The sequence below is a fragment of the Coenobita brevimanus genome, chromosome 22 (assembly GCF_032717465.1).
Source record: "Coenobita brevimanus isolate Jiangsu-jjx chromosome 22, ASM3271746v2, whole genome shotgun sequence".
Taxonomy (NCBI): Eukaryota; Metazoa; Arthropoda; class Malacostraca; order Decapoda; family Coenobitidae; genus Coenobita; species Coenobita brevimanus.
The window spans coordinates 43,045,787-43,058,430 of NC_136975.1; the positions used below are offsets into that span (position 1 = coordinate 43,045,787).

At 42.3% G+C, this 12,644-nt stretch overlaps 1 protein-coding gene and 1 non-coding gene across 2 annotated transcripts in view; both read right to left on the reverse strand.

Annotated features, from left to right (window-relative positions):
- LOC145392529 (RNA-binding protein 42-like) overlaps positions 1 to 12,644 on the reverse strand; it is a 112,889-nt gene that overhangs the window by 72,822 nt on the left and 27,423 nt on the right. The window contains exons 2-3 of the mRNA XM_080266929.1: positions 9,796 to 9,958; positions 3,203 to 3,397 (exon numbers count right to left, since the gene is read on the reverse strand). Coding sequence (XP_080123055.1) covers positions 3,203 to 3,397; positions 9,796 to 9,958 — 358 coding nt within the window. The remainder of the gene's footprint in view (positions 1 to 3,202; positions 3,398 to 9,795; positions 9,959 to 12,644) is intronic.
- On the reverse strand, positions 253 to 371 carry LOC145392616 (5S ribosomal RNA). Its single transcript, XR_013896047.1, has one exon. It is a non-coding gene; the product is annotated as a 5S ribosomal RNA (ribosomal RNA).

A 12,644-nucleotide genomic window follows, 5' to 3' on the forward strand; every position in this document is an offset into this window, starting at 1 on the left:
ACTAGGGCTTAGCAAAAATTTATTATCTGCCCTAATGACTTTCCTGCAGTTGATATATGTTCTATGCCTTCTCTCCCAAAACATAAGGAGGATGGGAAGTTAGCCATGTTACCCAACCTCAGTGTTTTATCCATCCATCCATCCATCCATTGCCAGACGCCATGTATCCCAAATAGGGTGGCCAATGGCTTAGAGTTAATTGTTTTACAGGGAGGGGCACTAATCCTCCACCAACCCCACTTGACGTAGGGATGCCAACAGCATCTGGTGTTCCCAGGCAGTCACCCATCCAAGTACTAACCAGACCCAACGTTGCTTAACTTCGCTGATCGGATGGGAAGCGGTGTACTCAACGTGGCAAGGCCGTACAATATTAGCACGACATTACCCACATTCTCCATGTGTGTGCTGTGTTTTGTTCTAGACATTACTAAAACCCATACTCATTTTCCACTCATGCACAGCCCTGCTCTCATCATTCCCCTTCATCGGGCTGTATAAATATTCTTTCCATCTTTGTTTTATTTGCTACTATTTGTTAGTAATATGTCATCTTCATCTCTAATGTTTTCAAACATTTTCACCACACACATTTCCACAGTCATACATACATACATCTATTGCCTGTGCCAGACGCCTTAATCCCACATGGGGTGACCACAAACAAATTGCCTCCACGTCGCCCTGTTCCCTGCCATTTCACTGCCCTGCTCCCAACTCACACCCCCTCTCTCATATACCTCTCCACTCCATCCCTCCATCTCATCCTTGGCCTCCCCCTCCCTCTCTCCCCCACCACCTCACTCACAAACACTCTCCTCATCAGTCTCTCATTCTCCATCCTCTCCACATGGCCAAACCACCTCACTGCATTTCTCCTAACGTTTCCTATCACATCCACATCCACACCACAATGCTCCTTCACATACATACCACTACATAATAATACATGCCTCCTCTTAAAGAATCCCCATACTGTAGTTAGCCTTGGTGCGGTTAAAGTTTTTCTATGGGCTGGAAACTAAACCAAGTTCCACAACCAGCCAGCTGCTTCCCAACTGTTGCTGGAAACTGTGGAAACTGCTGAGAAAAAAAAAACTTTGACATATGTAATAAGATATGTAACTATGTGTCATGTCTCCATGGTTGTTCAATCTGTTCATGGATGGGGTAATAAAAGAGGTACAAGGTAGGGTAGTGGATGTTGGAGTGGCCCTGGTGAGAGAGGATAGTGTTTGGAATCTCCCTGTACTGTTGTTTGCAGATGATACCATGTTGTTGAGTGAAGACGAAGAGGAGCTGCAAGGCTTGGTGGATGAGTTTGGGAGAGGTGCAAGAAATGGAATCTAAAGGTGAATGTAGGGAAGAGTAAAGTGATGGTCTTTGAGAAAGGTGAAGTCAGTGAATGTACAGCGAGGTTGGATGGTGAGCAATTGGAGAATGTGAGTACGTTTAAGTACTTGGGTAGTGTGATGAGTAAGGATGGAGGTTTGGAGGGTGAAGTGCTTGAAAGGGTACAGCAGGGAAGAAAGGTTGCTGGTTCTTTGAAAGCAGTGATAAGAAACAGGGAAGTGAGCATGGAAGTGAAAAAGTTACTACATGACAGTACTGTGGTACTAACTCTAAAGTATGGAAGTGAAGCTTGGATGTTGTTGGAGGGACACAAGTCAAGAGTGAGAGCAGTGGAAATGAGTTATTTAAGAGGAGCCCGTGGAGTCACATGGAGAGACAGGCTGACGAATGAGGATATAAAGGAGCGTTGTGGTGTGGATGTGGATGTGATAGGAAGTGTTATGAGGAACACACTGAGGTGGTTTGGCCATGTGGAGGGGATGGAGGGTGAAAGACTGACAAAGAGAGTGTATATGAGTGAGGTGGAGGGGGGAAGAGGGAGGAGGAGGCCGAGGATGAGATGGAGGGATGGAGTGGAGAGGTATATGAGAGAGGGGGGTGTGAGTTGGGAGAAGGGCAGTGAAATTGCGGGGGACAGGACGACGGAGGCGATTTGTTTGTGGCCACCCCAAATGGGATTGAGGCGTCTGGCAATAGACAGATAGATAGATAGTGTAAGTTTCAGCAATGACTTTGACTCAATAGACTTGCAGCTGAATGTTTCCTGCCTGAGAGTGATGACTGTGGCAAGTGTCATAGTCATACATTCTTTCAAAACATTTTTCCATTTACTGGGTAGTTTACAATGAATTTTCTTCCAGATTCATCAATTACCTTTCTCTTCTTATCTTCACACAATTCTTAATGCATTACATTTCCTTCTATTTTACTTAGAACTCCTTTCTTGCAATAACCTCAACCACTTTTCAACTTTTCTCCCACTGCTCAATCAGTACCCAAATCCCACCAAACTGCACCTTCATAAAAGATTATACCTTTACATCACCATCACACAGTTTTAGCCTTTCTAACAAAACACTCCTTCTATGCACTCCACCCAGTTTCCAAAGCCATTTGTTATCAGTTCACTGCTTTCTTTTTAAAAAGTTTAAAATTTTCAAAGCTTTCAATAATCTTTATTTTTTTCTCTTTATTTACCTCTTCCTATGCTTCTTACTTTAAATATAATCCATCTTTCCTTCATCTCAATTCCCTTCTTCCATCTCCTAAATCTCTTCTTCATTTTCCTCTTCTCAGCTCTTTACACCTCCACATGCCACCACCGCACTGTTCCATGATTACCAGTAAAAACTCTTGCAACACATACAATACTGCCCTCCTAATCAAACAATCTCTGTATGCATTCTACAAATATTCTAAGCCCAATTGTTCTCAATTCAACGATGCTTTCCCCTGCATATTTTTTTAACATATACATCTGCCATGGCTATATTTCTTGGTGAAACACACAGAAACAGAAGGAAAATCTTGGGTCCTTAAATCTTTAAACGATACAACAAACATTCTCAGAGTATAAACAAGCACTAACATCACAAATTACTGTACAACATAGGCATACTGTAATATAACTGTCTAATAACCCATCTCTCTCTCTCTCTCTCTCTCTCCCTGTGTGTGTGTGTGTGTGTGTGTGTGTGTGTGTGTGTGTGTGTGTGTGTGTGTGTGTGTTACTAAGGAGATGAATTTGTAAATGCATGCAACAGAACAGAATGAGAGAGAGAGAGAGAGAGAGAAATTTCCTTCTAAACACTACGACATGGGAAAAAATAAAGCAGAACATAACACTCACCATTCATCTCCTTCATGGCACGGATATAGTCCTGAGGATCTGAGAAGCTGATGAAGCCATAGCCCTTGCTTTTGTTGGTGCGCTTATCCCTGACCACCTTAGCACGGACAAAGGAAGCAAAGTGACTGAAGTAACGAGTGAGCAATTCATCAGTCACATCATTTCCTAGGTCACCACAGAAGATTCGGAAGTCATCTGAAAGTCAGACAGCAAGAGGGATGCTTGTTAGTCAGAAAGCATTATCATCATTACTATAATTCTTTGCCTATTTTCTCCTCCTCTATACAGACTTATTTTCCACTTTAATCTTGTTATCTCCAGCTGATCTTACTCAGTTCAGGGGACATCTTTTATACTGAAGAGGTTAATGAAAACAGTATCTGGCCCAATGAGTTTGTTAATTCTTCCCTAACTTGACTAAAATCATCTACACATACTAAGAATAAAATATAAAAAATATATCAAACTGAAAAGAGATCATCCAATAACTAAAGAGAAATGTAAAATTCCACAAAAAGGAAAAGGATATTGCAAGAGTGGGTGTACTGAATCAACAAAATGCAAAGTCAAATGGGTCACACATCCATTCTTTCAGTATTCATCTTCCTGATCATTTTTCCCACTAAATGATGGGGTGTGACAGGGTCCAGAAAACAAGGAAAGAAAATACATGAAAGGAGGAGAAATAACAGCAGCATCCCCAGTGCCGATGATACAGTAATTCTCATTGTTTTGTGCTTTCTCATCATGCAAGCCCTGAAAATTCTTGGTTTCTTCAAACAAACATAAGACTTACAAATCAAATGCTTCATTTAATAACAATAAACCTTAGGCTAATGTGCTTCACATATACATTTTTTTCTCTTACATGTCCAACCTAAGTGTGACCCATTCACCATGGTACACGGCACTGTCATCGCAAACATAGAGGCAGCCTCTCCTGTGCTGTATATGACCTCCCAATATACAATATTCCACTCTCACAATCTTCAGTTTCTGATGACTTTTTTTTTTTTCCAGCATATTATCAGCCAGCTCTCAGTTTAATGATCACCATGGTGAAAAAACATTCTTGTAAGTGGGAATACCGTAGCCAAACATGGAAACAATCATCATCTTTTAGTCAAAGTGTGCTATACTTAATCTCAATGTGGTCTGTGCATTACAGTATGATTCTGAATGAAAATTCAGATTATTTGAGCTTTAAAGTGACAAAAATTAAGTAAAATATCTGAACAGTAATACACTACCAATCAGTTGGTCACCTTGAAAACGAAATGACACTGTCATCCCATTTCAAAGTTTTGCTTACCTTTACTCACAGTCATCCTCAATATGATCTGTGCATTACAAATGTAAATGACAATTAATGAAAGCAGCCCTTGCCATATTGAACCTAGATATAACAGATTTCAGATTTATCAAACACTTCCGAGCGCACCAAGCTTTTTTCAGCTATATTGAACTAGGGTTGATAAATGGAGAACACTTAAAGTCCTTATAAACTGCTCGCCATGCTTTGGGTGACTCACAACACAGTTGCCAAAATGCATTTTCTCCTTGCCAAATAGGCTTGGCTGGAGATCTGCTGGTGGGAATATATGATGTGTTGGGGTATTCTGGGGCTACTTCTGGTAGGAGTGGGGAGGACCCGAGTCATTGGACACACTGTATTACACATGATTGGCCCCAGACTTGCCACATCTATCATTGTATCCAGACTATCATGTTCGCATCTCACATCTTTTAACTTTGCCATGTGTTTTCCACCGTGAAGAATGGCTTCTCATAAGGAATCTCCCACAACCTCTTCTTCTAGGAAAGCCAAGAGGAGGAATCTTTCCACTGCTGAGAAGCTCATGAGACAGGCATGGGCAGAACTGAACTCAAGCGCAAGTATGCGTTGAAGAAAACAACCTTCCATGACATCCTGAGGGGAAAGAATAAAACAAAGGAAACCATGAAGAAAATGAAAAGTGGAAAGGGGAAAGATGTTTTCAGGAACAAAAAGCTGTCTAATGAGAAGCTGGACAAAGCTGTATATCAGTGGTACACACAGGAGAGAGCTGAGGGTGTCCCTACTCATGGCCTGGACATCCAACATGCAGCACAGAGGCTTGCTGCACACCTTCGAATTGAAGATTTTAAGTGTAATGATGGCTTGCTGTGGTGCCATGGCACTGTTAATCGGGCCATAACTTGAAAGCAACTCAGTGCCAATGTTGATGCTGTAATGCCGTGTGTTCTGCATGTTCAGAAGCTGATGCAGGAGGAGGGCCTCCATAAGTTTAAAATTTACAATGAGGATGAAACTGAGCTCTTCTGGCATGCTCTTCCTCAAATCACCCAGGTTTCGAAAGATATTGGCACCATTTCAGGTGATAAAGCAGGAGAGGCTCTCCACTCTGGCCTGTGCCAATGCTAATGGCTCTAATCAGCAACAGCCAGTCATAGTAGGCAAGAGCAAGTGGCCCAGGTCACTTAAGAACATCATGGCCAAGCTTCCTGTGGAGTACCATGGGAACAAGTCTACCTGGTTTACCCAGGATATCATTTATGACTGGTTCCACCACAGCTTGACCTTTCCATGAGGAAACACCAAAACAGGAATGGGAACAGTCCTGATGAAATTACAGCAGTGCTGCTGTTGGATGAAACCTAAGCTCATCCTTCCACCATGAAACTGGGCAGCATGAATAGATGAATTAAGGCATTATTCCTGCCACCCGACACCAATGTCATGATCCAGCCCATGGACCAGGGAGTTACAGTGTGCCAACTGGCACTACAGAAACCTCTAACTAGAACAATGCCTCACTGTGACTAAGGATGGGATGGACCTGGAAGACTATGAGGACACCAGAGACATGAAGACCCTGCAAAATTTCAAGAACTACACCACTCCATCTTAAACTGGACAGAGGCATGGAAGAAAGTTCCACTTGCCACGCCCAGCAATGGGAGATGTAAACTCTCAAAACTCCCCAAACTCAGCACCACAACATGACTTTGAGGGGTTTGAGCCACCAAAGATGGCAAAATTGTTGGCAGCTGCAGAATTGGGTAACTGCTAAAGAGGAACTGCAAGAGTGGTTGGATGAGGATGCTGGTGTGCCTGGTTGCCATCACCAGACAGAGGAGGAGATTGTGGCAGATCTCCAGGAAGACAGAACACCAGCAAAGAATGAAAAGGAAGAGGAGGAGGAGGAGGAGGAGGCACCTGGACTGTCTCCAGCTGCAGGCACTGATGCAGACACAATCCTGACCATCATAGGCAGGGCTGGAGGACCTCTTGGGCAACATTACAAGGTCATGTGGTCCATCAGGCTGGAATTAATGCAACAGCAGCAGCCAAGGACGATCCAGCCTAAAAATCTCTCAGTTTTTCAAGCCTCTGCTCTCTCCTGCTGCCAACAGGATCTGCACAGTAAAGAAACCTCCACTGTGTCTGTGGCATCAACCTCCTCAGCCAGCCTCCACACTGCCTCAGGATCCACTACTACAGTTTCCAGAACTCCAACCCCCAACACCTCAGGACTCTCTATTCTAGACATGACACAAAGCAACCAGTAGCCATCTTTGATGATAGCGATGATGGGTGAAAGTTCACTCACAAGATGAGTGGCAGTGTAATGAGTTGGAAGCAGAGAAGTGAAATGGCGGGGGACAGGGCGACATGGAGTAGATTTGTTTGTGGCCACCCCGTACGGCATTAAGGCGTCTGGCAATAGATAGACAGACAGATAGATAGATAGACAGATAGACAGATACTGTACATATATACTCTGAAAGGGGGGTGCTTTAAATTCACAAAAATTGAGTGATGTGTGTCAACAATAATGTAAAAGTACCTAACAGCTGATGGGACTTCTTTTTCTTTAAATTCAGAAGCCACAGCAGCCAACACTGGTAGATAACTGGGTCTGGTTAATGAGAACCTGGGATCGAAATCAACTTGTAGCAGCGTGCTCTATGGGTTAGAGCACTCCGCTCTGGCCGAAGGGTCGTAGGTTCGAGTCCACCCAAGTGTCACTGGTAGACATCAGGAATAGTATCTGGTCATAATGTGCTAATGCTCCAAACCTAAGTCCTCTATCCAGGGGCAACACCTTAGCCCTCACTGGAAGAAGGGGAAACATTATTATAAAAAAAAAAAAAAAAAAAAAAGAAGAAGAAGAAGAAGAAGAAGAAGAAGAAGAAGAAGAAGAAGAAGAAGAAGAAGAAGAAGAAGAAGAAGAAGAAGAAGAAGAAGAAGAAGAGGAAGGAACCATAAAAACAGAAAAAAAAAAAAAACAAGATAACAAAGGGCCAAATTCAAGATCTGTTCATTTCGAGACGCCTGGACACCCTGTGTTCAAAAGACTGGAGGTCATTGGCAGCAGGAAATACAGACATTGTCCCAGTTCAAAGTCTTGCTTATTTTTACTGATAATTATCCTTAGTATGATTTATACACTACAACTCTGAACAATTAATATTTTGGGGTTCCGAAGTGACAAAAATTAGTGATATGTCTCAGCAGTAACAAAAAATCACCAAGTACTCTAATAGCTAATCACCTGGCAGAAATTGGACTATGTATTTATGTTGACAGTATTATGATTTCACCATGTTATTCATCATATTTTATGTTCAATAATCTATCAGTAGTGATTTATAGCTACAACACAGTATGTTGTGGTGTTTTAGGTGGTTAGAGATTTTAGGTAGGTTGGCTTTGGACCTGGGTAAAGTCACATAAAAATAACCCTGGTTGGCTGACTGACCTTATTTCACTGAACTGATGATAAAATGGTTTTGTTAACATTTCGATATGCGACTGGGTTTTTCCAAATGCAACCCAGTCTTATACAGTAATGAGGGGTGTTCATACTAACATAATCACAAAATTATGGCATGGTAGGTGGTGGCGACCATCATCCACTCACTTAATGTAGTGCTGCCCACTTCTTTCTCAGCCTTTATTTATTTATTTACTTTTTCTGTGGCTGCCCTCCTCTCTTCCTATTTCTCCCATTTTTCCTGTCTCTTCTTATTGCTTTTCTTTCCTTTACAGGTGGCTTTACATTGAGTGACAAGCCAGGTGGTTTCCTGTAAGCCAAGAAACCATTTATAACACTGGGTGGTAACCATATAACCAAACCATGCGTGCTCCCTACATGTCAACAAGTGGGTTGGTGGAGGGTTAGTGCCCCTCCCCGTAAAACAAATAACTCAAAGTCAATGGCCACCCCTTATGGGATTATGGCATCTGGCAATTGATTAATTGATTGATTGAACCATGTACATGAAGCTACCACTGCAAACATGGACTGATAACGGCAAAAAGCTTTAGCCATATAATGGTAGCGAGGGTAGCTGTGGCAGGTGCAATGGTGGTAGATGCTGCAAAGGTTGTAATGGCAGATAAAATAATGAAAGTGATGGCCGAGGCAGCAGTGGTTGTGATGATAGATGCCACAGTGGCAGTGATGATAGATGCAGTAGTGGTAGTGAGGGTAGTTGTGGTAATGGTAATGAAGACAGCTGTGGTAGTAGTCATAAATGTAGTTGTGGTAGTGGTAATGATAGTAAAGTAGCTGTGGTTGTGGCAGTGATAATACTTGTGGTAGTGGTAGTCACAAAAAAGTAGTACTGATGGTAGGTGTTGTAGTAGTAGTGATGGTAGTTGTACTAGCGGCAGGGCTCTAGTTAACTGTCGATGGTTGTGAGCCATTTGGCTCCTCAGGTTTCAGATTTACAAGCCAAATAAATTTTTAGTTGCCAGACTGAGTACAAGCCGAAATATTTTACGAGCAATAAATATATTTATTAATTTACATATTGTGATGATTAGAATCATATAATGAGGTTTTAAACATTCACAATGGTGACCAGGAAAGACTTAATAATTGATCACAACAAGCTTTGAGATTTACTTATTTTGCAGTTTACTGGGTTCTGAAGTGGATGTATTTTCTCCTCACCAAAAGGCGACTTGCATGAAAAATTTGTTCGCCGAAGGGAAAAAATACTCGCATTTGCAAGCTGTGGCACACCAAACGAGAGCACACAGTGGCAATATTAACATTATTCCGGGCTAATGATGATGCACCAAAGCGTCATTTGCTGGCCAACCAATTCCAGACCAGTGTGTCACTTGTTGGAGCGACTTGTCATGGCTCAAGTAAATGGCACAAAAAACTGGTGAACACAGACAACAGCTCTGCATTTCATTGGACACTCACCTCCAGCCCGGGAAGGTTGTAGAGTAGTTACAAAAGGCTGGCCCACAACAGTGTTAACAGTGGAAGCAATTGTTACTAGAGTAGGCTATTTATTCTTTAGACTTCCTTAGTGTCGCTGTTCTACATATTGTTACCTCTAAATAGTAGGGTACACCCTTAACATCCATATCGGTTGGCATGCTGGCATCATAAATGGTTTTTATTAAGGAAATACATATCAGGCTAGAGATTTTGTTAACAAATTTGCTTTATCACAATGGGAAGAAGAGGCCTGCTTACTGGTTTGCAATGATGCAGGATGCTTAGTTAACATACTGATCATGTAAGCCGTAAGAACTCTAACATAAAAAATTTTTAAACACTCACCACTGTCCCACTCATTAAGTGACTGATCCTCCCAAATTTGTCCACCAGCACACCTCAGATTCTTCTTATTGCGCTGTTTCCCTTCCTTTTTCTTCTCTTCCCCCTGTCCCGGGTTTTGGCCCTCTGGACGTGCCTGAGTTGTTGTTACTATACTGGCCCGGACCTAAGGGAAGATAATTCAGTTGAGTGCAAACATGGCCACAAATAAGGTGAAGTTTGTCCATACATATTTCATTCATCCACTCTGATCTGATAATTCTTTAACTTCATCAAGTTCCACCTGTCCCATGCATCCATTTACCACATCCAGCCACCTTCTTGGTCCTTCATATCTCCTCAAAGCTGCAAGTACACTCATATACACTCATTTCACCAACTCATTCACAACATTTCTATGTAAACATATCATGGAAACAAACTCTCTTCTGACCACTGATGAATAAAACTTCCATATTCCAATCTTCATTAATCCCCTGATGCCAGGTTCACGGCACCCTGTCCCCTTCCCACAACCAGGCTTATTTTCATAATTTGGATTTTCCAAAAATTATATATATTTTTTCCTACAAACCAATCACAAATGATACACAAAAAAAGCGTGTACTTACCCTCTCCTGTCATTGTAAAGATTGCTCTGTCAACAGGCTGGTATATACAGTATCTACTTATATATACACTTGCCCCTCCATTTCCCAGATTAAAGGGGGGAGGGGAAGACCAGTCCGGCAACCCCAAAAGTCCGGGAATCGCAAAAGTCCAGACCCACATACCATTCTCCAGACTTTTACCACGCTTTCTCTGAATTCTCCAATATTGTCCAGCAATTATTCCGATATTCTAGAGCATTCTGGAATGTAGACTACCTATACTAGCCTAATTAACACAAAGAGTTCATAAAATAATAACAATGACACAGTTACATAAATATACTGTAAATACAGTACATACTAAAATAAAGAAATTTAAATATAAATACAGTATAAATGGAAAATATAAAAGTGGGCACCTCAGTTCAGCACAATATGAGTCTAGCAATTCGCAAGTTTAGCGGAGACTGCTATAATATCCCCCTCTCATCATTAGCGGACACTCCTCTTGTGTTCAGAGGTATTTTGCTGGCTACAACCCAAAGAATGGTTGGCTAGACAGTTGTTAACGAGAATGTGGAGGATATGATAGAAGAAGATCAGAAAGCTGAGGAAAAAAAGGAGAATGAACAAAGAATGGAACACCACAAGGTGTGCCAACCACTCATCTGCTGACCGAGGAACAAACACGCAATCACCGAATGCGATGTCGATCTTGGACCAAATCGGCAATTTTAATTGGAAAATATTTTTTTTATCTCCGTATAGGTTTGCACACCTAATTATCTGAAATCCATTCAAAAATTAATCTATCTATCTATCTATAGCCCGACGCCCTAATCCCGCAAAGGGTGGCCGCAGACAAAATGCCTCCAAGTCACTCTGTCACCCACCATTTGACTCCCCTCCCCCCAACTCACCCCCCCCTCCCTCATATACCTCTCAACTCCATCCCTCCACCTCATCCTCGGTCTACCCCTCCCTCTCCCTCCCTCCACCTCACCTACATACACCCTCTTAGTCAGTCTTTCATTCTCCATTCTCTCCACATGTCCAAACCACCTCAGTGTATTTCTCCTAATCTTTTCAACCACATCCACATCTACCCCACAACGTTCCTTCACTTCTTCATTCGTCAACCTGTCCCTCCACGTCACTCCACATGCTCCTCTCAAGTAACTCATTTCCACTGCTCTCACTCTTGACTTGTTCCCCTCTTGCAATGTCCACGCCTCGCTTCCATACGTCAGGGTAGGGATCACAATACCATCATGCAGTGACTTCTTAACTTCCATACTCACCTCCCTATTTCTCATCACTGCTTTCAGTGTACCAACAACCTTTCTTCCCTGCTGTACCCTTTCACGTACTTCATCCCCCAAAGTTCCATCCTTACTCATCACACTACCCAAGTACTTGAATGCACTCACATTCTCCATATCCTCACCATCCAACCTCACTGCACACTCTGTGACTTCATTCCTCTCAAACACCATAACTTTACTTTTGTTTACATTAACTTTCAGCTTCCTCCTCCTACACACTGTCCCAAATTCATTCACCAGACCTTGCAACTCCCATTCATCTTCACTCAACAATACTGTATCATCAGCAAACAGCAACACCGGAAGCTTCCAAATCTCACCCTCATTCATTAGGGCCACCCCCACATCCACTGCCCTACATTGTACCTCCTTTACAACCCCATCCATATATATATTAAACAGCCATGGAGACATTACACACCCCTGTTTCAGTCCCACATTGAGATCAAAGAACTCACTCAGCTCACCATCCACTCGCACCGTAGCCCTAGCTCCCTCGTACATACTCTTCACAGCACTCAACAATTTCCCCTCCACTCCATATATTCTTAATACCTTCCACATACCTTGCCTATCTATTCTGTCATAAGCTTTCTCCAAGTCCATGAAGGCAGCATACACTTTCCTTCCCTTCTCTAGATACTTCTCCACTAAACATCTTAGAACAAATATCTGATCTACACACCCTTTTCCCTTCTTAAATCCCCCTTGTTCTTCTCCAACTAGCTCCTCTGTCATATGCCTAACCCTGTCAATGAGTATTCTACCATATATTTTACCAGTCACACTAAGAAGGCAAATACCCCTATGGTTACCACATACTTCTCTCTCCCCTTTTCCTTTGTACAGAGGAACAATTATACCTGATTTCCAGTCCTCTGGAACCCTTCCCTCTTCCCAAGCCAATCTACACAACTTCCATATCCACTCCACAACA